We start from the raw sequence: 25,422 nt of genomic DNA, 5'->3' as shown, positions 1-25,422 counted from the left end.
TACTGGAGATCCCTTTAAGAGGCCTGGGGTCAGTACCAAAGTGCTGGATGGATTTGCCCTAACTTCCATACCAATGATCCCTTAAGAGGGAAGATGTGCCTATTGGATGGAGGATGTGTGCTGTGTATATGGGCACGGGAGGGGGGGGATTCATTTCTGTCGTGCTCTCTGCTCCTTTCGGGGGGCAGACAATGGCTGGGAGCTTATGTTCCAGGGATGCTAGATTTCTCTCACCATGTCAGTGTCTGGTGAGGTGTTTTCTGGAGTGGGAAAACTGTTGCTCTTAGCAACCAATCACAGCTCAGCATCTTTTAAACAGCTGTGGTGAAATGAAAGATGCTTAGTGATTGGTTGGTGCTCTGTGGAGTGAGCTTGGCTGACACACACATGCTGTTGCTCATAGCAACCAATCAGAGCTCAGCTTTTTTTAACCAGTTCTGGTGAAATTAAAGATGCTTAGTGATTGGTTGGTGATACACACACATTCAGTTTTATATATAGATGATGCTAATAAATTAATTGTGTAAAACCAGAGAGCTCCACAGCGGATAACACAAAAAGGCGTTCCCATATCTGATTGTTCAAGATAGTACTCTATACGTAAACATGGCAAGAGGGCAATCTTAACAGAAATGCTATTATGCGGAGTCCACTGTGAAGTGTCACATGTGGTTCTGGTGCACACTGTACATATAAACCTAATTATGAATAATAAAAAGGTTAATTACCCTTTAAGTGAGGGATCATGCCAAGACTGCGGCCACGTACACTGACACACATTTCTCGTGGATTTCACTTCTTCAGGGGGCAAGTATTTGACATGTCAAGCACATGTACATCACATGTAACAAAGAGGGTTAAAAATAAACTACTGCTTGGTTTAACTATTGTTTGATTCACTTTCTTAAAATCACCATACAACAACTGCTGCATTCCCTGCTTTGGCTTTTGTATCATCTGTTATTCCCTCCTGATTGACTTCACTATATTATGTTATGACTTCAAAACATTATGGGAAAGCTTGCACGGTCACGCCGGAGGTCATGTCAGATTACGGTGACTGATGCAATCTTTTGCTATGTTTAAAATGGTGGCAGGTATCTTTTTCAGTGATTCTCATGAATTTAATTGCAAATTGTTCAAGTTTATTGGATCCTATGAATTTCATCAAACTCATCTCAATTTTGATCATCTCTACTAATATAAATCTGTTTTGCATGTCTTAGTCTTAAACTTCCATGTTTTAAGCACACCTCTCTGTAACTTGCTTTCAGTAAATGTCCAGTGCAGATTGAAGACAATGCAATGATTGACTATAGATTTACATCCTGGCCAGTCTGAATTCATTGCAATTAAACCAAATTATAATTTGTTACATTATCTTTTATGCTTTTCATGAATGAAAGTTCTCCTTTGTTAAGCTATCAGTGCTTTTTCTTGTGACAGTATAAGTATTTAAGCAACAAATCTTTTTGTTATGTTTGCACCATGACCTTTTATTTAGGAGAAAGCTTTAAGACATTTCATTAACTTATATAGCTTGCTATAGATTAATAATTAACTAATAAATCATTTGGGACAAATGTGGCCTTTTCAGAAGCATAAAATGAACTTAAAATAAAACAAGGACTGTTATCCTCTCATTCTTTTTGTTCCAAATGAATGTGTTTAATAAGAGTTTTAGAATTAGATTTCAGCCTTGTACAATTTCTCAAAAAAAAAGTTCTGCAGCTATTTTTTTCAAACAAATAAACCATATGAAAAATACACATAAATGAAAAAAAGCAAGATAACTTAAAGTTTATTAATGAATTACTGTGTAAAGCATTTGTATGAATCTTTTTTTTTCATCCTTATATCAGGGTGTATATTATAAATTACGATTTATTACAACATAGAGTGGTCTCTTATAGAGGTTGTGAAAAACTTTGAATGTGCTCTAACGGCTTACATGGATGTGATGCCAAGGGCACAATGTGCCATATCTGGTTGACTTGCCCCAGGGTTAAAAGATTACGGAATCTTGTGTAAAATTGAAATTATTTACTTACTTGCAGTAACCTGAGCAAAATCGCTTTGCGAGGAATATTTTTAAATGAGTGAATCCCTAAGGATACATTCCAATGATCAGGAAGTAGCAGCTTTTAGGACCCAGGGTATTTTCACTGCATCCAAAATGCTACGTCCTAATCACGCAGGTACATCTACATGTGTTCACTGAACCATGCAGATTTACCACATCCAAATACATTCTATTGTTGAAATTTCTGTTGCGGAGACTAGCGTTTCCACAAGAAAAGTTAACATGCTCCAGCTTGTTGCCATGTATCGCATCTCCATACGGCACATGTCCGGGTGATCCGCAGTAGCACATGCACCCATAGTGGACATAGGATTTCTAGCAAAACTCATCCACTATGTGGTCACAGCTGGACGCTGCAGTTTTGCTGCTGCATAAATACAAAGCGTGAAAACTGCAGCAATTCCTGATCATGGGCACGTACCCTCAAATACCACATTATGCTCATCTTTTTTATATTATTGGTAAGACAAATCAGAATATCCTTTCTGGAATTATATTGCTCTACCCTTTGATCCATTTATTCACAAATGTATGTGTATTATTCTGGAAGTCTATTGCTCTACCCTTTGATCCATTTATTCATAAATGTATGTGTATTATGGTGAACTGACAACTGTAAAGCATTTTAACATTGAAACATTGCGTATAGCAGGTCAGTTGCAGAGCTCTCTAGTTGCAGGATTGGATCAGGGTTTTCAGGGGGTTGCACATGTTGTTCTTGCAGGTTTTCAAGTGGGGTGGATCTGCAGTGCAGTTGATCCATCTCCAGTTGTGATAGTAGCTTTTGTGATAGTAGCTTTCCCTTTATGATATTGAAACGTTGGGTAACTAGTTGTTTCTCTGTTAGTGGACATGCTGGTCTTGCATCCATCCAGAGTTTCCTCATACGCTTCATATATCCTCTCATTTGTTCTGCTGTTATAGTAGCATTTCATCAGATCCAGGTTCTCTTGCCTTGTCCATGTATGGTTTTGTTCCAGTAGCCCATTTATCATCAGATTGTCCTGGTTCCTCAACATCTGACGTGGACCTTGTTAATCCGGACACTATACGCATGATCAGGTTTTTAAATACATCAGTTAGGGACTGCTCTGATATGGGTTACCTTGACGTTTGGTAGAGCGGCTTAGTATACTTTTTTTGCAAAAAAACGTATCAACCAAATACCCTGTTTTTTATCATCTTTTTACTAGCACTTGCTGTTTACTGTTACTTCTTTACAACAGAGTATTTTTTATACGTTTGCTTTACTGTGCTTTTCTGTGTTTTAGTAGTCTAGCCTAAGGACCACTACTGGTATATTATTTTTAACAGGGCAGAGCCAGGATATGAACCCAGTCACCTACTTCATAGGCTGTGCACTTAAACATTGCACTATACCAGCCACTGATCCATCAATACATATGCCCTGCCAGTTATCATATAACCTCCTGGTATAGTGTCCTAGCTGCAGATGTGAAGCTGCAGATGTGAAGACATGAAAGCTCCTCACAATGCATGGAGGTCTCCACTCTAAGTCTAGCACCCAAAAATTGTATACCAACAGAAAAGAGGGTGGTCAAGGCTTGATAAGCATCCAAGCCACCATCACGGATGAAACAAGGAGTATCCAGGAATACATCAGGAAGAAAGCACCAAAAGATGAGATGCTGTGAGGAAGCCTAAGGCAACAACAACAACAGATAGTAACATAGTAACATAGTTAGCAAGGCCGAAAAAAAGACATTTGTCCATCCAGTTCAGCCTATATTCCATCAGAATAAATCCCCAGATCTATGTCCTTCTAAAGTACCTAATAACTGTAAGATACAATTTTGTTACGCTCCAGGAAGACATCCAGACCTCTCCTGAACCCCTCAACTGAGTTCGCCATCACACCTCCTCAGGCAAGGAATTCCAGATTTTCACTGCTTTAGCAGTAAAGAATCCTCTTCTACATGGTGGAAAAACCTTCTCTCCTCCAGAAGCAGAGAATGCCCCCTTGTGACTGTCACCTTCCTTGGTATAAACAGATCTTTGGAGAGATATTTGTATTGCCCCCTTATATACTTTTACACGGTTATTAGATCGCCCCTCAGTCGTCTTTTTTTCTAGACTAAATAATCCTAATTTTGCTAATCTCTCTTGGTATTGTAGTTCCCCCATCTCCTTTATTAATTTTTTTTGCCCTCCTTTGTACTCGCTCTAGTTCCATTATATCATTCCTGAGCACTGGTGCCCAAAACTGTACACAGTACTCCATGTGCGGTCTAACCAGGGATTTGTAGAGAGGCAGTATAACGCTCTCATCATGTGTATCCAGACCTCTTTTAAAGCACCCTATGATCCTGTTTGCCTTGGCAGTCGCTGCCTGGCACTGGCTGCTCCAGGCAAGTTTATCATTAACTAGGATCCACAAGTCCATCTCCAGGTCAGATTTACAAAGAGGTTTCCTGTTCAGTGTGTAATAATGATCTTTCTTCCCATGTGTATAACCTTACATTTATCATTGTTAAACCGCATCTGCCACCTTTCGGCCCAAGTTTCCAACTTATCCAGATCCATCTGTAGTAGAATACCATCTTCTTTTGTATTGATTACTTTACATAGTTTTGCATCATCTGCAAATATCTATATTTTACTGTGTAAATCTTTTACCATATCGTTAATAAATATGTTGAAGAGAATAGGTCCCAACACCGACCCTGCGGTACCCCACTGGTCACAGTGACCCAGTTAGAGAATATACCATTTATAACCACCCTCTGCTTTCCATCACTAAGCCAGTTACTTACCCATTTACACATATTTTCCCCCAGACCAAGCATTCTCATTTTGTGTACCAACCTCTTGTGTGGCACGGTATCAAACGCTTTGGAAAAATCAAGATATACCACGTCCAATGACTCACCTTGGTCCAGTCTATAGCTTACCTCTTCATAAAAACTGATTAGATTGGCTTGACAGGAGCGATTCCTCATTAAAACCCATACTGATATGGAGTTAAACAGTTATTCTCATTGAGATAATCTTGAATAACATCCCTCAGAAACCTTTCAAATATTTTACTTACAATAGAGGTTAGACTTACTGGTCTATAATTTCCAGATTCACTTTTAGAGCCCTTTTTGAATATTGGTACCACATTTGCTATGCGCCAGTCCTGTGGAACAGACCCCGTCGCTATAGAATCCCTAAATATAAGAAATAATGGTTTGCCTATTACATTACTTAGTTCTGTTAGTACTCATGGGTGTATGGCATCCAGACCCAGAGATTTATCTATTTTAATCTTATTTACCAGGTTTCGCACCTCTTCTTGGGTTAGATTGGTGACCCTTAATGTAGGATTTTCTTTGTCTCGGCAATTTGGCAATTCAGCTAGCATTTTAGTTTCCACCATGAATATCGAGGAGAAGAAGGGGTTTAATATATCAGCTTTTTCCTCGTCTGGAAGAAAGAACAGGAACATGAAGTGCCATGGCAAGACAAGTCACTGCATGGGATGTACCATTGACAGATAATGGATGTGGCTGACATGGAGAAGTTCTACCAATGGCTGGAGAAAGCTGGATTCTGAGACTGCACAGTGGCACTAATTAGAGCGGCACAAAGGCAAGCACTAAGTACCAGACCCATAGAAGCAGGAATCTACCACACAAGACAAGACCCATGGTGCAGACTGTTCAAACCGTCCAACACAGTGACAGGATGCAAAAGGCAAGCAGGAACAGCATATACTGAATGCCACAACCAAGTAGCAGGAATTAGAAAGGTATAGATGTGTGTATATATATATATATATATATATATATATATATATATATATATATATATATATATATATATATATATATACACACACACACATCTATATACACACACACACATACACACACACAGCTCTGGCAAAAATTAAGAGACCACTGCACAGTTTTATAAAAATCTTCTCTACATATCTGACAACCATTTAATTCCACCTAATTCTTCTTAATGTGCTTCTAGTTAGGTGATCACCTGAACCAAATCTTATTTAACAAAGGAAAATATAAAATAGGGATTTTTGTGTACTCACTGTAAAATCCTTTTCTCCAAGCCAATTATTGGGGGACACAGGACCATGGGTGTTATGCTGCTGCCACTATGAGGACACTAAGTGAACATAGAAAGATTAACTCCTCCTCTGCAGTATACACCCTCCTGCTGGCTCCAATTGAACCAGTTCGGTAAAGCAGTAGGAACTTCCAACAATTAACAAGAATAAACTATGTTCAAACTAAGAATGAAAACCAGCCATTAGGCTAACAGGGTGGGCGCCGTGTCCCCCCAATGTTTGGCTCAGGGAAAAGGATTTTACGGTGGGTACAAAAAATTCCCTATTTTTCCTATGCCTCAATGGGGGACACAGGACCATGGGACATCCTGAAGCAGTCCCTGGGTGGAGAGCAACAACTGCTGCTACCCTATGTTCCACCAAATTACAGATGGATGTGGTACTGCCGATTGCAGAATTCGCCTGCCAAGTGCTGCATCTGCAGAGGCCTGAGAATGTATGTTGTAGTGTTTTGTAAATATATGCAAGCTGGACCAAGTCGCAGCTTTGCAGACCTGTTCTGCTGACGTCTGGTGTCGAATGGCCCAAGAGGCACCCACTGACTGAGTGGAGTATGTCTTAATCCCTGCTTGGACATGTGTGCCCTCGACACGGTAGGGCTACTGAATAGCCGAGCGAAACCACTTGGCTAGTGAGGCCTTTGAAGCGGCTAGGCCCTTCCTATGCCTCTCTGAAAGCCTGAACAGGGCATCTGACTTGTGGAAAGAGGCCGTCCGCGAGACGTACATTCTAAGAGCTCTAACCACGTCCAGATTGTGAAGAGCTTTCTCGTTACGATAGACTGGTGCCGGACAGAATGAAGGCAAGACAACATCCTCGTTGAGCTGAAAAGAGGAAGCATCTTTCGGCAGAAAAGACCGGGGCATCCTCAAGACTACTTTGTCCTGATGGAAAATCAGGAACGGAGGTTGGCATGACAGGACCACCAACTCCAAGACTCACCTGATCAATGTTGTTGCAACTAGGAAAACCACCTTCCAAGAAAGAAAGGTTAGCGATATGTCCTGCAATGGTTCAAAAGGAACCTCCTGTAAAGCTCCGAGAACCAAATTAAGGTCCCATCGTTCCAATGGCATTTTATAGGGAGGTGCCACATGGGAAACTCCCTGAATGAACGTCTTCACCTGTAATCTGGTGGCAATCCTGCTTTGGAACAAAACCGGTAAGGCCTGTTTCACACTTCCGTTTTTGTGTCCGCCAAACGGATCCGTTTCCGTTTTTTTGACGGAAACTGATGCAAACGGATCCGTTTTTTTAAAAACGGATCCGTTTTTTTGACGGATCCTGCAAAAAATGGCGGATCCGTTTTTTTACGGAAAACAACGGATTTTGACGGATTTGAAAAAACGGAAGTGTGAAACAGGCCTAAGGCTGAAATCTGACCCTTGAGTGAGCTAAGCGCAAGAGCTGACTCCAATAAGGTTTGCAGAAATTCCAAAATGGAAGGAATGGAGAACACAAGAGGAGATCGTCCATGGTCTTTGCACCATGAGAAGAAGGTTCTCCAGGTGCGATGATAAATGTGCACAGACGCAGGCTTCCTAGCACTAATCATGGTGGCGATCAGTTGATGAGAGAACCCTGCTTGAGCTGGAACCCAGGATTCAACGGCCACACCGTTAAACACAGGGCTCCAGAGTTCTGGTGGTAAATTGGGCCCTGTGAAAGTAGATCTGTGTGATCTGGCAGTCACCAGGGAGCGTTGGAGACTAGTTGCACTAGTTCCGCATATCATGCCTGGTGTGGCCAGGCCGGCGCAACCAGAATCACTGGTACCCCCTCTGCTCTGATCTTTTTGATGACCCTCAGAAGTATATATACAAAATATTCACACACACATACATGTGTATACATACACATATATTTATATATACAGGTTTTAATTTTAAAGACAGGATAGGATCATCGCCCTGTGATGGTATAGCCCTTTTGCGTTTTTTAAATCAAAATAGTGTTAACCAAGTTCCCCATGTTATGTACATGTATTACTATTTATTTACTTACCATAGGGTATACTCATTTTTTATTTTTTCATGGATTTTGTCTGTGAAACGGCCAGAGCACAAACGTGCTCTTACACTTTACACATATACCAGCTTATGCTCCAGCTCATTTTCTTTGGTTTTACACATTATGTCAACAGCAGTTCCATTTTCTTATTGAAAAAAAAAAATTACATTTTACACCTGCACACAAGAGATGGGTGCAGAATGAAAGCACTATATAAGCAAGGAACATCATGATGTACCTACTGGTTGCTAGGCAACACCTGAAATTGAAAACTTTTATTCTTGAATTTTCTTTTTCAAACAAGTATCCTTTGACTTACCATTGCAGCGGTGAAAGGGATGTTGTCAATTAGAGATGAAGCTAAAGCTGAAACCCACACTACCAATATGATTGCAATTGCCAGTCTTTCATCCTCAGGAACAGCCTATTAAAGAAATTATTTATTTATTACAGAGACAATCTTAGTAGTGTAAGTAAAGCACTGTATAATTGTGAGTACAAGAAAACAGCTGTTGCTTGAAACACATTAAAGTGTGGTAATCAAAGCAATATTATAACTCTTATCTAGTAATTTTATATGTATTTGATTCATTAAAGCATGGGGCTGAATTTACATATGCCATATATTCTTTATTTTATTTTTGTAGTACGTTGGTCTAGTTGCAAAACTCCAAATTGATGAGGTTTTCTAAAAGTATTGTGATTGAGATTTGACATGCAATCCCCTGTTTAGATATCTTGCAAAGACCACACTGGAAATAAAAACAATAGTCGCCACCTTTTTTTGGTTAAACACTTTACCTCACCCCTCAAAACTTAAACTTTAAAAAAAATTTTGATCACCAGAAATGACATGGCTCTTTGAAATAAAAAAACAAAACAAAAACACCTTTTGGCATTTCGATTATGCACACCTTTAAGAACCTGTTGATATTTCTCCTCTTGTGAAGCTTACACCTTAGGCCGGTTTCACATTAGCGCTTTTTAAGCGCACGCACGGCCGGGGTTAGCTCCGCCCCCGAGCCAGCTCTCTGCCCGGCGTGCCCGCCCCTTGCTTGTAGCGCCGCCTACTAGCGGACAGCGGCGCCTGCGATCGGCGCACCCTATCTTTAGCATAGGGTGCGCAGATCGTGCGCAGGCCGTGCGCTAGTTGCGCTTTGACCTGCGCTGCGCACATTTGACTGTGCGCCGTGCGCGCCAAAATCCGAAAAGTTTGATTTTGGCGCGCACGGCGCACCGTCAAAAGTGCGCAGCGCAGGTCAAAGCGCAACTAGCGCACGGCCTGCGCACGATCTGCGCACCCTATGCTAAAGATAGGGTGCGCCGATCGCAGGCGCCGCTGTCCGCTAGTAGGCGGTGCTACAAGCAAGGGGCGGGCACGCCGGGCAGAGAGCCGGCTCGGGGGGCGGAGCTACCCCCGGCCGTGCGTGCGCTTAAAAAGCGCTAATGTGAAACCGGCCTAAGCTCTCTTCTTCAGTACACAAGATGCTCTAAAGTAACTTGATGGCATACAGCAGATTATCAATTCCTTAAATACAGTTTGCTCCTTTATACTTCAATCTGGCATTCCTGTTGCTTATTTTAAGCCTCATTCAGACATCAATCTTTCACGTACTTGTTTTCTTGGCATGTTTTTCAGGAATGGACCACGTACAGGCTGTGGGGCTGTTCACAAGTCTTTTTTCACAGACCATGTGTTAGTGCAAAAGTCAAGAAAACGTCCATTTTTTAATGGCAGCAAGAATGAAAAGTACCAATATAAATATGTATATCAGAGACACGCCGACCAAGCGCAGAAGACACACTGACCAAGCGCAGAAGACACACTGACCAAGCGCAGAAGACACACTGATCATTTTTTCACATACTGTATGTGTTTAATCATGAACGTCTGAATGCGACCCTAAATAGTACCAGCAAAAATATTACATTGACTGTTTTGCTAAATTTAAGGCTTATAGCTTCATGCTTCATGCCAATTTGCACAATTATCATTGCAGCACTGGAGAATAGGCTGATGTTATACAAGTTACAGATAATTTTTTAAAAAAAAGCAGATCCCTGCAGGTTTATGAAATCACACAGGTAAATTCCAATCCTATTCCAATTAACAAGAGCCAACAGTATTAATATTAATGCCTAGAGAGAGTAGGGGGCTTAGCTCCAATTTTAATTAATTGGACTGAAGCACAAGCCTCTCCTGGCAAACTATAGCTGCAGTGTTAACTGATCCATCCAGTGTACATGGGTATCACACCATGACAAATCATCACATTGCACAGGGAAGAAATGTATAGGTATGCTTTAACATTAATGTTTTCTGAATGTATTCAGCTCACCTTTATAAGTACTGCAGTCTGCTCCCCTATGTAATCTATTAAGTGCAGATTAGCCAAGGCCTAAAATAGTAATACAATATTGGAAAAAACTGTTACAAAACCATTAGTTCAACTACACCTTTATATTTTATTTCTTTATTATGTCCGCTTCCAATCTGATTTAATCAGAGATAATTAAGAGTAAAATGAAAGCCTAACAGGATGCTATGAAAAAGTTGGCCACTTGCCAGAATGTGATGATATCCTCCTAAAGCATTAAAAGGCAGTCATTTCTTAAAGTTTTTACCACACAACATCGACTTTGAATTACTTTTAATTACAATTTGGTGTTGTTTTTTTTTATCTTCCAGCATTTTCATTCATAGTTTTAAGTTTAACTTCTAGTTTTAAGTTGTAGTTTAAATGTTCAAAATATGTACAGTTTTCATTATGAATATTTAAGTAATCCTCCTGTTTGTTTAAATTGCCTAAATTAATGATTACATACGATAGCAATGTGTCGCATGTTTAAGTATATTCCTTGTTTTACTTTTTTTTTTTTTGCTGTAATTACATATGATGTAACAGTAAAGTAGAGAAAAATTGTTGTTGACATACCTCCATTAACACAAACAGTGCGGCAAAAAAGAGCAAAGTTGCCCATTCCACTCGGTGCAGAATCATTTCGAAATCGTGAATGTCTGCAATAATGAGGAGCCACAGAGAACCCAAGATTGCAATCCATCCTGTAATGGAGATGAAGAGCCAACATTTCTATACAGTTGTAGGATTTCCAAACATGACAAACACACACACCTTGTTGTAGTATAATAACCTGATGCAGAAATGTATAATTCAACACCTTAAGGACCAAATTCACCAGTCCATAAAACACGCACTGTGATTAAGTCACAGAATCCGGCTCGACCTCTGAGAACCCTGACCCGACCCACCTGCTTCATATATGCCAAGGAGGCAGTTAGCTCAGATCAAAAGATTCACCAGTTGAACCTATTGTTCTAGCCTGAATTCACAGACTTCTAAACAAATCCTAACTTGGCATGTACAGTGATTTTTTATTGTATTCATGCAATAATCTGGCTACATTCACTTCCACATCAGGTGGTAAGTAGGACAAGGCATGCCATGACCACAGATACTGTATTTTGGGTGCGCAAGTGATAGATGCGATGAACCAGTCTTATTCAAGTCTTCAGTTCAGTATCCTTGTTCCTTTAACCGCCCCACCCCACAGCCAATTTTTGTATTTTTACTTTTGTTTTTTCCTCCACTTCTTTCCAGAGCCATAACTTTTTTTTCTGACCACATAGACATACAGTTGTGGCCAAAAGTATTGACGCCCTTGCAATTTTGTCAGATAATACTCAGTTTCTTCCTGAAAATGATTGCAAACACAAATTCTTTGGTATTATCTTCATTTAAGTTGTCTTAAATGAAAAAAACACGAGAGAATGAAGCAAAAAGCAAAACATTGATCATTTCACACAAAACTCCAAAAATGGGCCAGACAAAAGTATTGGCACCCTCTGCCAAAATAACTGCGACCAACCGCTTCCGGTAACAATCAATCAATGAGTTTCTTACAATGCTCTGCTGGAATTTTAGACCATTCTTCTTTGGCAAACTGCTCCAGGTCCCTGATATTTGAAGGGTGCCTTCTCCAAACTGCCATTTTTAGATCTCTCCACAGGTGTTCTATGGGATTCAGGTCTGGACTCATTGCTGGCCACCTTAGAAGTCTCCTTTTGGCTAAAGGTTGTGCAACCAAGTATTAGGCTGAGGGTGCCAATACTTTTGTCTGGCCCATTTTTGGAGTTTTGTGTGAAATGATCAATGTTTTGCTTTTTGCTTCATTCTCTTTTGTGTTTTTTCATTTAAGACAACTTAAATGAAGATAATACCAAAGAATTTGTGTTTGCAATCATTTTCAGGAAGAAACTGAGCATTATCTGACAGAATTGCAGGGGTGTCAATACTTTTGGCCACAACTGTATAACCCTAGTCCCATCACTGATTAGCAGTTTTCTGCATATACACAGTGCATACAGAAAGCTGCCAATCAATGGTGCATGTGATGTGATATAGAGCTCATGTTGGAATATGTTAGGTGCAACAATTCCATTCCTACCTGAGTGTTTAGTTGCTAGATTTGTATGTGGTTTAAAAAGTTTAAAAAAACTCCCAGAGGCTCACACACAGGGAGAGCATGTGACAATTTCCTGTTTTCCTGTGTCTGTGTATGAGAGAAGCAGCCTGCTGTAGATGCTGCACAGATCGAGACACACAAATGATTTATTCCTGATTTATTAAGCTAGATATATTTCTGCAGTTTGTTCCTAAATAAAGAAGCTCTGTTGTCACATGCTTGGAGAGTATCCTGAATAATCCGCTGACAATAGGTTATAAGTCCAGAGTGACACAGAACCCCAGAGTAACACAACAGAAGCCCAAAGCAAAAGCAGCAGAGAGGAACAGAGAAGATGTCCACTAGCGGCATTCCTGTAAAGTTCTCAGTGCCAAGCCTCACTAAGCACAACTACCAGTCCTGGAAATTCAAGTTGAAGATACTGCTCATAAGAGAAGGTACGTGTAAATATACTCAGCAACAATTATCTCATCCAGTCCCAGATGATTGGCTAGAAAAGGATCAGAAAGCACAAATCATGATCTCCCTCAGTGTGGACAATAATTAGATTGTGCATTTATTCAAGTGTGCAACTGCAAAGGAGATGTGGGATGAGTTATAGAAAGTGTATGAAAGGTCAAATCTCAGCAATAAGCTTTATCTCATGAGAAAGCCGTATCAGTCTAAGCTAAGTGATGGACAGAATATGCAGGACTATATAAGAAACACCCTAGAAATTGTGGAGCATCTCAGGGGTATTTGAGAAGAAATTAAAGATTTTCATGTTGCTGCATTTCTAATAAGTGGTCATCCAGAAAGTTATCACACACTTGTGACTGAACTAGATGCATGGCCAGATGATGAGCTGACACTAGAGTATGTTAAAGGCAAACTTGTGGATGAATTCAAGAGAAAAATGCAGCATGTAAGCAGCAGTAATAAATCCAGAAACAGCATTAAAGACACAGGATTTCCCTAAATATAAGAGCAATCTAAGAGAAACTTGTGAATGTTTTGTCTGTAAAAAACCTGGCCACCTTAAAACAGACTGCAGAATTTGGAAAGCAAGAATGAATCAGCTTGAAAAGCAGAACAGTCATCAAAGGGTTAAAACAGCTGTAAAGGAAGATTCTGCATGTGTTGAAACTGCATTTAATGCCAGTACAGACCCATATGCAAAGCATATATGGTGTAAAGATTCTGACACAAGCAGCCATATGACAAATAACAATGATTTCTACACTGACCTTAATGAAAGCAAGTCAGAAAAGGTCATCTTAGCTAATGGCGAATATAACTTCAGAACGAGTAGTAGATGGCTACCCCCACTGTCCAGTTTCCTCAGCACAAAACAGAAAGATCCCAATAAAGGATGTTCTCTATGTTCCCAGCCTCAAAAGCAATCTTCTGTTAGTAAAGAAGCTCAGGTAAAAGGGGAATGTAGTTACTTTTAGAGATAAACAGCTACATCATCTCAAAGAAGGGTCACACTCTTGCAGAAGGAAAAATCCAAGATGAACTTATAGCTAAAATGCAAAGAAAGAGTGTACAATGCTAGACAAAAACTATATAAGAATCCATGTATGGCACAGACGTCTTGGGCACAGAGACACAGAAGCAGTAAGGAAGGTACCTCAACTTGCAAAATGGTATTGAAATCAACTAGTGTAGTCAAATGATGAAGTGCACTAGCTGTCTTATAGGGAAAACACCCAGAAAATTCTTTCCTAAAATAAGCACCACTAGATCTGCACAGCCTCTGGATCTGATACATACAGATGTATGTGGGTGAATGAGTCAAACTCCTAGCAAGAAGAGATATTTTCTCACATTTATTGAAGACTACTCCAGATATACAGTCACCTACCTGCTTCACAGCAAGGATGAAGTTCCACAGAAACTTGAATAATATCTTGCTGTAGTGTTTAACACATTTGGAAGAATGTCAAAAACCCTGCGTGCAGATAATGTAAACCGAATATACAGGGTGGGCCATTTATATGGATACACCTAAATAAAATGGGAATGATTGGTGATATCAACTTCCTGTTTGCGGCACATTAGTATATGAGATTGGGGAAACTTTTCAAGATGGGTGGTGACCATCGCCTCAAACAACATACTTCTTCCACTTTCACAGAGAGTAAAACCCTCTTCTCCCATTCTTTACACACTGATAGCAGTTGAATGGCCACCAAGGTCTCCTGAGCTGACCACCTTAGGCTAGTTTCACATTAGCATTTACGGCCGCAGTGTCGGGCTGCGCACGGCTGCCGCTAAGCCCCGCCCCCTGCCACGCCTCCGCCGGTAGCTCTGCCTACGGACGCATGATGCTGCATGCATCCTGTGTCCCCTATCTTTAGCACTGGGGATGCAGGCCGTGCGCAGGTATGCATTTGGCGGTGCATGCGTCCTTTTGATGCTGCGCCGACCAGTGCCAAACGAAACAGGTTGCAATTTGGTGCGCTCGGCGCAGCATCAAAAGGACGCATGCGCCGCCAAACGCATACCTGCGCATGGCCTGCGTCCCCAGTGCTAAAGATAGGGGACGCAGGACGCATGCAGCATCATGAGTTCGTAGGCGGAGCTACCGGTGGAGGCGCGGCAGGGGGCGGGGCTTAGCGACGGCTGTGTACAGCCTGACACTGCGGCCATAAACGCTAATGTGAAACTAGCCTTAGACTTTTATCTTTGGGGTCATCGGAAGGCAATTGTCCATGCTGTGAAGATACGAGATGTGCAGCATCTGAAACAACGGATACTGGAAGCCTGTGCTAGTATTTCTTCTGCTGTATTGCTATCAGTGTGTCAAGAATGGGAGAAGAGGGTTACATTGACAATCCAACACAATGGGCAGCACTTTGAACACATTTTATAAGTGGTCATAAACTTGTAAATAACTCATGAAATAATAAAGTTACGTTAAAACCAAGCACACCATTGTTTTTCTTGTGAAATTCTCAATAAGTTTGATGCGTCACATGACACTCTTTCCATTGAAAAAAATAAAGTTGGATCCAAAATGGCCAACTTCAAAATGGCCACCATGGTCACCACCTATCTTGAAAAGTTTGCCCCCTCCCATATACTAATGTGCCACAAACAGGATGTTGAAACCATTTTGAAAAAGGATGGAATCGTATTCCAGACTACCATTTCATACAACCCAGAACAAAATGGCATTGCAGAGAGAGAAAGAACCACACTCTCTGTGAAAGTGGAAGAAGTATGTTGTTTGATGCGAATCTACCTACAACGTATTGGTGATAAGCCATCATGACAGCTTGCTATCTTCAAAACAGAGTGCCAGGTAAAGCCACAAATAAAACTCCATATGAGCTATGGAACTGCGAGAAGCCTAACCTGAAGCACTTAAGGATATTTGTAAGCAAAACATTTGTGTATGTTCCCAAAGAAAAACATTCCAAGTGGGAATCACATGCGAAGCAAGGAGTCCTGGTGGGCTATAGCGAAACTCAAAAGGGATACAGAATCCTGCACCAAGAGACCAACACAGTAACAGTCAGCAGAGATGTAGTGATTGATGAAAACTATAGCTCAAATTCCATGAAGTTACACCAGTTATTCAACCTAAGAAGCTAGAACAAGAATCTCAATCACTAAACCCAGACACCAAAAAGGAAGCCACTGAAGTGTGAATAAGCTCTGAAGCTACCAAGGAAGACACAGAAGAACCAAGTCTACCTCAAGTCAGAAGATCAGAAAGTCCAAACAAGGTTATCCCAGCTAGACACCTTTCTTATATGGCCAGAACACTTCCTGAACCAGAGCCACAGTCATGGCAAGAGATGCAAAAACTTTTCATGAGAAGCAGAAGTGGATAAATGCCAACAGTGAGAAGATTAGTGCAAGGACTAAGCACTTTGATGTAAAACATCACCATTTACATGACTTAGTGAAACTCGAGTTTGTTTATTGCAAGTCTGGCAAGATGATAGCTGATGGTATGACAAAGCTATCAAGAGCCAAGTTTGTGGACTTCAGAACCGCAATGGGACTAACAGGATAAGTAGTTGTTGAGTGGGGGTGTTGGAATATGTTTGGTGCAACAATTTAGTTGCTAGATTTGTATGCTGTTTATAAAGTAAAAAAAAAATCTCCTAGAGGCTCACACAGGGAGAACGCGTGACTGTATTTCCTGTTTTCCTGTGTCTGTGTATGAGAGAAGCAGCCCGCTATAGATACTGCACAGATGGAGACACACAAATCATTTATTCCTGATCTATTAAGCTTATCATATATTATTTCTGAATAAAGAAGCTCTATTGTCACACGCTTGGAGAGTATCCTGAATAATCCGCTGCCAACAGTTCAGCATTCAGAGAACTGGTAGATCTGCAGCAGACAAAATAGTGATTAAATCAAAATGACTGCAACCAGCCCAGTAAGTGATATATTGTTGGAATCCAGTTCTCTGCCCCTACATTGTGCGGTTCTAAGATGGAGAAGCAAAAATCTGTTTCAATTCACAAGACTACTTATCTCGAACTAACAGCATAACCTCCATATGAAAGAAGAAGAAAGGAGTCATCTTCACTAACGGTGGAAAACCTAGTAATTCTTCAACTGGTCAACATTGACTTATTTTATAAAATCAATTGTCCTTAAAAATATACTTTAAATTTTAAATGTTTATAAGAAAGACACTTACCAAGGTCCAGGTGGATTGCAGGTACAAACGAATTGAGGAAGAACATAAAGATGACAAATCCCAAGACAGCCAAACATTTAATTAGAAGAATCTTGTCTGTAATCCTATGCTGTGTCCAAAAATTAAAACAAATGAATGAACTTTAAAACAGGCTCATTTTCATTTAATGTCCATCTATGGTTAAGAACAGTTCTGAATGTATACATTACGTTATGCGATTTAGCATAAGAAAGGCTATAAAAATCAATGTAATCAATACTACATACTCTTTTCTGAAGTTCTTGAATGTTTGTTTCCCAGTTTTTGTCTTCTTGTGAGATTTGCCTAAGAATCAATATATGAATTACAAATTAAAACAATTACCAAGTTAAAATACACTATGAACTTTTTTATTCAAAAAAACTGGAACATTAAGGGTATGTTCACAGATGGCATTAAAATAAGCACTTTTTATGCCATTTTAAATGTGTTTTTTTCAATTCCTTTGAATGGGTGAAAAGCACTGCATGAATGCAGGAAACTGAAATCCTGCAAATTTTTAATGGATCAATTCACAAGGAAAAAATAAGTAGTATATGCCTGAGATTTCAGAAATCTCACTCATTGTGTTTTTACTGTTTAAAGTCTGGTATTTGTCCCTTGGAAAAACGCTCTGAAAAAATCCTGCAAAAACGCCATTTGTGGACATATTCTAAGGGTGAAAGCCAGCAGTGCAGATTTTGTTATAGAAAAGATATTCAGAAAAATTCTATTTATCTGTAGGGAGTGATATTTTATTAATGGAACAGAGCATTCTCAAGCACTCTCCAAGTACTGAGGGGTATAGTGCATAAAATTCACCAACGCTCCATTGACTAGAGTTCCAAACTCCCTTTAACATTATCAGCGCAAATATTGTACTCAAAGTTATTATTTTTAAAAAAAATCCATCAGAAAACAATTTTCATATAAATGAGAAGCATGAGGTTCCATGGTTGAACAGCTTCATGCACACCTTATGTCAAAAAGCCAGGCATTTGGGTGGTGTAAAACAAGATGGCATTGGAGATGTGAAAACATGTTCTACCTAGTAACTAGTCACACTTTTCTAATCAGCAATCTAATGGACAAATTTTGATTTGGCAAATGCCAGGAGAATGATCCGTTCCAGACTATATTGTGACAGCTGTAAAATTATATTGGAGGAAAGATTATGTGGTTGTTTTTCAGCCATTAGTTTAGGTTTCTTTGTTCTAAGGAAGAAAATCATAATGTTTTAACATACTAGGACATTTTCTACCATTGTATGCTTCCAACTGTGTAGGAACATTTTGGAGGAAGACACTTTTCTGGTATAGAAGAACTTGACGGGTCACAGAAAGACCCCTGCCCGTAAACTCATCGAACAAATCTGGGCTCCTTTTTAGTTCTTATGAAACAGAATAGTGTTCTTTTAGGAATGATTTCTGAAAGATTTTGAAGGCTGCATGTGGGATTTTTTGCTCATCCAGAAGAGTGCAATCTGTTTTAGCTGCATATGGGTACATTAGTCTATAATATTGCTTAGGGACTTAGAATGGGATGTCATAAAAGCTCATGTAGGTGTAATGTGTAGATGCCCCTATATTTTTGTCCATGTAGTGTATATGGTAAACACTTAAAAATACGATATCTGGAAGACATAACCCCATATTTTTATATGTGGAAACATACCTTTGAAAAGTTCTAAGCTTCTTCCTCAGCAAACACTCCAACGTCAAAACTTTTTGCATTAGGAGACATTTGACTGCAGTCTCTTCACGACTAGCAGGATTAATTCTCTGTGCAGTCAACTTCCAAACATGAATTTCATGTTTCATCTCTGCAATCACATAAATACAGTCATTTATACCTGCCACATAAAAATGTATTGTTAAACACAATCTTGAGTAATAATACAAGTCATGCGTGTGAGAAAACAATTTTGCGGGATCCCAGTAGACCTTTCAGGATAAAAAAAAAATTCACAGACATTAGAAACATTCCAAATAACCTGTAAGCTCCTTAGGGCTTGTTCCTTGACTTTATTAGGTCACATTCTCAGTACCACTAGTGTAAAAAAAAAATTAGGTGCAAAAGTATGAGGCTTGACAAGTGGACAGTGATTAATGATGAAACATATACAGGGTTATCATTGCAGTAGAATGGCTTCCCTTTAGAAGTCTGATGCAGTCCAATTTTTTTAACATAAAATATAACTCAATATGAAATGCAGCCTGCTGATAACGTTGTTCTTTTAGTCAAGTCACGTTCATTCTAATTCTTGCCTTGATACCAAAAACATAAAATGTTGTGTAATGTACTTCATTGTAGCAATCTCCATAATTTTTTTTTCGCTTTCAGTAAATAAAACCTAATCTTAGGCTTCATGGACATGGCTGAGCTTTTGACAGAGGCTTAAGCCCTGTCTCACATAGCGAGATCACTAGCGAGATCGTTTAAGCATCACCGATTTTGTGACCCAACAGCGACCTCGCCAGCGATCTCGCTACATGTGACATGCAGCGGCGAAAGGCCCCCCCCTGGATATCACTGATTGTGCTCGAACGTCCTGGGCCATTTTTTCATTGTCGGTGTCCTGCTGGCCAGCGCGCATCGCTGTGTTTGACCCCGACGAGCAACCTCGTTGGCGACGCAGAACTCTGGGACGCAGGTGGGAATAGTCAGAAAAGCTGATGTGTGACAAGGTACCAACGACCGCCGAGGTCGTTATACGGATCACTGGATGGTTGCTGCGTCGCTCAAGAGATCTGCCTGTTTGGCAGCTTACTAGCGACTATTTAGCGACGCACCAGCGATCCTTACCAGGTCGTATCGTTGTCGGGATCGCTGGTGCGCTGCTAAGTGAAACGGGACCCTTAGAGTGGCTTGTGAAATCCCCCTGGGGCTTCACATTTCTGTTGTAGCACTCTCAACTGGGTGACAATGTGGAGATACAAATGATTCTAGTGGTGCATTGTATGAAGAATGTCATGCCAAGAGTTTATATCCATCAGAAAACAATTTTTATAGAAATGAGGCACAGAGGCGCACAATGTAGACAGGATAGAATAATGGCACTCAAATTGACAGAAGTGATTTGATTTGCAGCAGTTAGGTTCCCAATTCTGTACAACATTGCAATATAAAAAAAAAATCAATCAATAATGAGCAAATTCTATATTGCAAATTTGATTGGAAAAATCTTCAAACTTTCTGCTGTTTGCAAAAAAACAATGAAGCAAATAGCTCAATATTACACATAATGACTAGAGATGAGAGGATCTTTTCAAATTTGAATTTATCTGCTTTGCCGAATTTCCCCTCAAAATTTGACTCCGCAAATAAATTTGCACAAATGACAATTAAAATGAGCAAATTGCCTGGAAAATGTGTGTAGATCAACAAGTTCCCCTTGCAGTCAAAATAACATGTTTTGAGCTCTGTAATGCAAACACAACCTTTTCAATCTCTAAACAAGTATCAGGCTAGGGAAAACTGAATGGCAATTGTATAAATGGGCTAAAAATGCATTGTTTAAAAATGAATGCATTGCTTAAACACTCAGTGTACAAACAGAAGCAGCCTTGGCATTTTCACATGGTTGGGCGTAACAATTATCCAAGCATTCACAAGCCATTCAAAAATTATCCATTCAATTAAGGAGACAAAACAGGTTTACTCTACAGGTATTCATGTGAGGTAATGATGGACTCAATTAGAAGTAAAAAAATATTTCTTTTTTAGTGGTCTGCAACCTGTTTGCAGATCACAAAATGAGTAACCAATTGCTAAGGCTTTTTAGCAAGAAATCTTTTTTTCTGGAGATAAATAGAAGTACTGTTTTAACGTGCAATAAAACAAGATGTCCGGTCTTTATATGGAGAGGGACATGTGATTTCAGCAGCCAATGACACAAGCCATTGTGTGAGGACATCGTGGATGCTTGCTGCGTCCTGATTGTGGCTAGCCGCAATGTGCACACAAAGTTAGAAGAAAAAAATTGCAGTTCACAAGCACGCCGCTCCTCTGAGCTCTCCCCACACCTTACCCTCATCAAACATGTAACCCACGCTCATCATGCACCACAATTATCATAGCCAAAGTTTTCAAAATATTTTTGTGGCAGCGCAAATATTTTTCCGCACTTTTTACCCAATGTTTCCAATCTTTCCAATTTTTAAAAATTGCTCCTGTTTTCAATCACGAATCCAAATATTCGAATGTGACATTCGTACTGATTTTATGTTTGGCGATCATTTTTCCAACAAATTCGCTCATCACTAGTGATTCGCCCCCAGAGGCCGTGGGGTACTCGGTGCCGGGCCCGTTAATTACAATGGGAGATGTCACAGTGGCAGTGACCCGGTCCGTGGCCTCAGGCGGTCAATGTAAAAGGGGTAGAGTGATGGAGATAAAGTGATAAAGTTGTTGAGATGATTCGTGACTCCACCTGTGGTTTCTGGTCAGTTTGACCAGCACTGCAGGGTTGCTTCTCTGGGACAGATGGTGTGGTGCAGCAATGATGTTGAAGCTCCCCACAGGTGGAGCTGTAGTCCCAGGGCAGTGTAGATGAGGTTGGCAAGTGGGGAAATGGTATAAAGAAGTAGATGTAGCAGAGCCGGGTGTAAGGTGCAAGAATAAGTGGAGGACACAAGGGCATGTAGTTCCAAGGCTTTACTCACAGTCTAGTGCACACAGATGCCCACTTCGGTGCCGTGTCCTCCAGGTCAGGGGCTCAGCCAACTCCCAGGCAAGGAAAAGTACACCTTTCCAGCACTCCTCCAACATGTGCCTTCTCTGAACGCCTCCCCACTAGCGCCTAATCTGAAGTACTTGTAGTTGTGTATTAAACTCAAGTTCCTCCTTCTTGATGTTACTTAGAACTCTACTTGTACGGCAGACAGCTGTAGCCTGCTTCGGGTACTCCTTGCCATCATGTCCCGGCTCACCCACGTTGCTGTTGTGCCCCCAAGTTTTAGATGGGAATAATGTGTTGACGACTTCTATTCCTCCGGTTTCTGCTGCAGGAACATCAGTATCCATACAACCTCGGGAACCGGACCCCGGCCATGCGCTTCAAACTTGAGGAAGGGCTCTGCTCTGACCTTAGTCCTTCGTTCTCTTTTTCACCTTACGTTTTCTCCTATCTTCCTTCTGAAGAATCAGGCTTTCTATGGCTCTTTCTTGTGCCAGCAGCTCCAGGTCACAGGAGTCTGCTGCAGCACTTCCTTCACTCCATCCCTCTCAGGGGATCTTCTCTCACAGACTGACCTTTTCCTAATATTCTCCCGCTCTCTTGTGCAGTCTAAGCTCCACCCACCTCCCAGCACTCTGTGTTCCAAGCAGGGAGCCACCAAGGTTGCTCTACTACACTACTGGTGAGCGTGTGGGATAGGAATGTTGGAGTGTGGTCAGGTGTCTCCACCTTACCTGGATAGTGGGGTATCACACCTCAGGAGGAGGTGCAGTACCTCTGTGGCGACTGAACCCTCAGGGGTGCCACACTAGTATTGACAAACATCGCCTGTGCCGTTTATTGTCGATGCCAGCAACATTCTCCTCTGTTGACCTCTATTCCTCTTCACCCCTGTTTCCCAGGTTTTACCTAACACAGAAAACCATCATCAATGTTTTAGTTGTCAGGTGTCTGAGTGTGTTAAATTGCCAACACTCTGAGCCGGAGAAAATCTTGCCGTGGAAATCAAGAAGGGGCAGTGTGACATTGTCAATACTTCCTCGGCTCACAGAGCCTGCCACATAAATTGCATTAGAAAAGAGGTTTTCCATCTCTTCCGGATCCATGTCTAACAACAAAGGCTGATCGTTCAAGTCTTCAAAAATATCAACTTGAGAAAGTTTTTCTGGAGTAGTATGTTTCTTAGCCTCCAGGGTTAGCAGAATTTCCAATCTTCAACTTCCAGTCAATGACCCCTCTTTCTATTTTGCCCCAAGTACAGTATGTGAAAAATTAACTGATATGGCTTCCGAGGAAGTGGACTGAGCAGAACTGCCAATTCCTGCTAATTGTATTCCTTTCAGCAGCTATATCATCCTGCTGTGAATGAGATGAGGGATGGAATATATACTCCATTACACCCTCCGCCTTCTCCCCGTCAATGCACCATGTAGCGGCAAAGGAGTCCAATTGTGACTTGAGTTTAGTAGTACTTCTGGAGAGACTGTTTCTGCCAGATAACTAGTAGTGTTAAGAATATGGTTGCCACTAGCAACAACTCTATGTAATATTAGGGTTTTTTCTGCTGCCTTGCCATATCCATTGCCTGTGGAATGGTTTGGTAGAGCGTACATTTTGGACAAAAGTATAACAATATATTTGTTTTACTGTGATAAACAGCTCATTTTTGGTATAAAACTCCAACCCTTGAAAAAAAAAATGATGTCACCTCATAAGTACATGCACAGAAAATAATTTGAAGCAACATCTAGGAGTATTGTTGTAGCACCTACGATTGTTAAATGCAACTAGTCAAACAGTTGCAAAATCTTAAATCCTTCTTGTATTATGTTTTGTTACTATACTTTTTTAATATTAATAATAATGATTAACGAAGGTAATGTAATGAAACCTATAATGATAAGTTGTTACACAGGTGTTCATTGCTGTCAACAAACTTGCAGCAAGATTGGTAGTTCAGTTCTGGGGTGTACGGTATCTAAAGTAAACAATTAAAGCATAAATAAAAAAGGGAGCTTTTATATTAAAAGGTGGATAGACAAAAGCCATATGCCTTTACAGGATAGAACAAGACCAGAGAATCTAGGTAAAATCACATCCGAAAAGCAAACTTGTTCAACTGGCCACCGTACCCAGGTGGCAAGTGTGCATGTCTAAAATTTGATGATTGGAGAAAAGAAATAGGGTTCAAAAAAATTACTTTGAACAATACGCACACTTTGGTAGGTAAACACTCATGTTTAAATTTTAGGATTAGGATGATGTCTCTTCAGAAAATAATGGTGGTTCTTCAACTTCAGGGATCGAACATTCATTTGACAAAATGAAACAAGTCTTGAATTCAGAATTTGGATTTAGCTTCAAAATTTACAGAGTGATTTAATAATACCTCTGCTTGCAGGTAGTGATGGGTGAACCCAAACAGTAATAGTCGGGATTAGTGGTGAGAGAATATATTTGGCACTATTCATTACTCACACGAAGGGTATGCTATTATGGCTACTCATTACTCGGTGAGTAATTTGATATTTGCCTTGGTATATTTGAGTGATCCGCTCAGCATGTTTGGTGTTTTATTTGCAGCCAACCACTGCAATTCTGGTGCAATCTTTGGTGTGGCATTACTGTGATAGGCTGCCTGAACACGGTGTGTTTGTCATGCTGTCATGTGCATGACTGCGCAGCAAACATCACTTCTTATCGGTGGTGAAATCATCCCCACTGGTGATGCCATGGTTGCCACACTGTCAAAACACAGTATGTGACCGCAGCTGTGATCGGTGGTATAAAGTTTACCTCCCGTCATTGGTGTCAGCTGATGGGACTACAGCTCCCATCAGCCAATGCCTGCTGCCGCTTATAACGGTGAGAGCAGGAGTGGCTGATGGGAATATTCATCAGTCAGGCTCCTGCGCTGTGGTGACCTCACTGAGTTCACTGCAGCCTCAGTGACAGGCAGTAACCTCAATGATGTCACCACCGGTCACTGAGGCTGCGCTCGCAGCAGCTCATTGACCAGTGGTTCTCAGCCTGGATTGTCAAATATTGGCACCATCCAGGTTGAAAACTATTAATCCCTCAGAAATGGATTATGGCATGGGACAGAACGTCGGACAGGTGAGGGATATTTTTTTTTGTTTTATTGCAGGAGACGATGGATTCAGAGGACTTATGCATTAGGAGAGTATAACTGTTTGTTATTTTTACCCTCTTAACAACCAAAGGCATTTTTGGTTTTGCATTTCCATTTTTTTGCTCCCCTTCTTCCCAGAGCCATAACTTTTTATTTTTTGGTCAAAAAGGCCATGTGAGTGCTTGTTTTCTGCTGGATGAGTTGTACTTTCGAAATACATTATTGGTTTTACCATGTTGTGTACTTGAAAATGGGAAAAAAAATCCAAGTG

General features: G+C 40.6%; 1 protein-coding gene across 4 annotated transcripts in view; it reads right to left on the bottom strand.

Moving 5' to 3' along the window:
- OCA2 (OCA2 melanosomal transmembrane protein) overlaps nucleotides 1-25,422 on the bottom strand; it is a 665,305-nt gene that overhangs the window by 166,222 nt on the left and 473,661 nt on the right. For all 4 annotated transcript variants that reach the window (XM_073541479.1, XM_073541480.1, XM_073541481.1 and 1 more), the window contains 6 exons: nucleotides 19,015-19,162; nucleotides 17,589-17,646; nucleotides 17,323-17,431; nucleotides 11,123-11,250; nucleotides 10,526-10,585; nucleotides 8,506-8,610 (listed from right to left, as the gene is read on the bottom strand). In XM_073541479.1, the coding sequence (XP_073397580.1) occupies nucleotides 8,506-8,610; nucleotides 10,526-10,585; nucleotides 11,123-11,250; nucleotides 17,323-17,431; nucleotides 17,589-17,646; nucleotides 19,015-19,162 (608 nt within the window). The remainder of the gene's footprint in view (nucleotides 1-8,505; nucleotides 8,611-10,525; nucleotides 10,586-11,122; nucleotides 11,251-17,322; nucleotides 17,432-17,588; nucleotides 17,647-19,014; nucleotides 19,163-25,422) is intronic.

Source organism: Dendrobates tinctorius, unplaced genomic scaffold (assembly GCF_039654945.1).
Source record: "Dendrobates tinctorius isolate UK_male_01 unplaced genomic scaffold, ASM3965494v1 ptg000121l, whole genome shotgun sequence".
Classification (NCBI taxonomy): Eukaryota; Metazoa; Chordata; class Amphibia; order Anura; family Dendrobatidae; genus Dendrobates; species Dendrobates tinctorius.
Note: the sequence above shows the minus strand (reverse complement) of the source record. Positions and strands in the feature narration are given on the sequence as shown.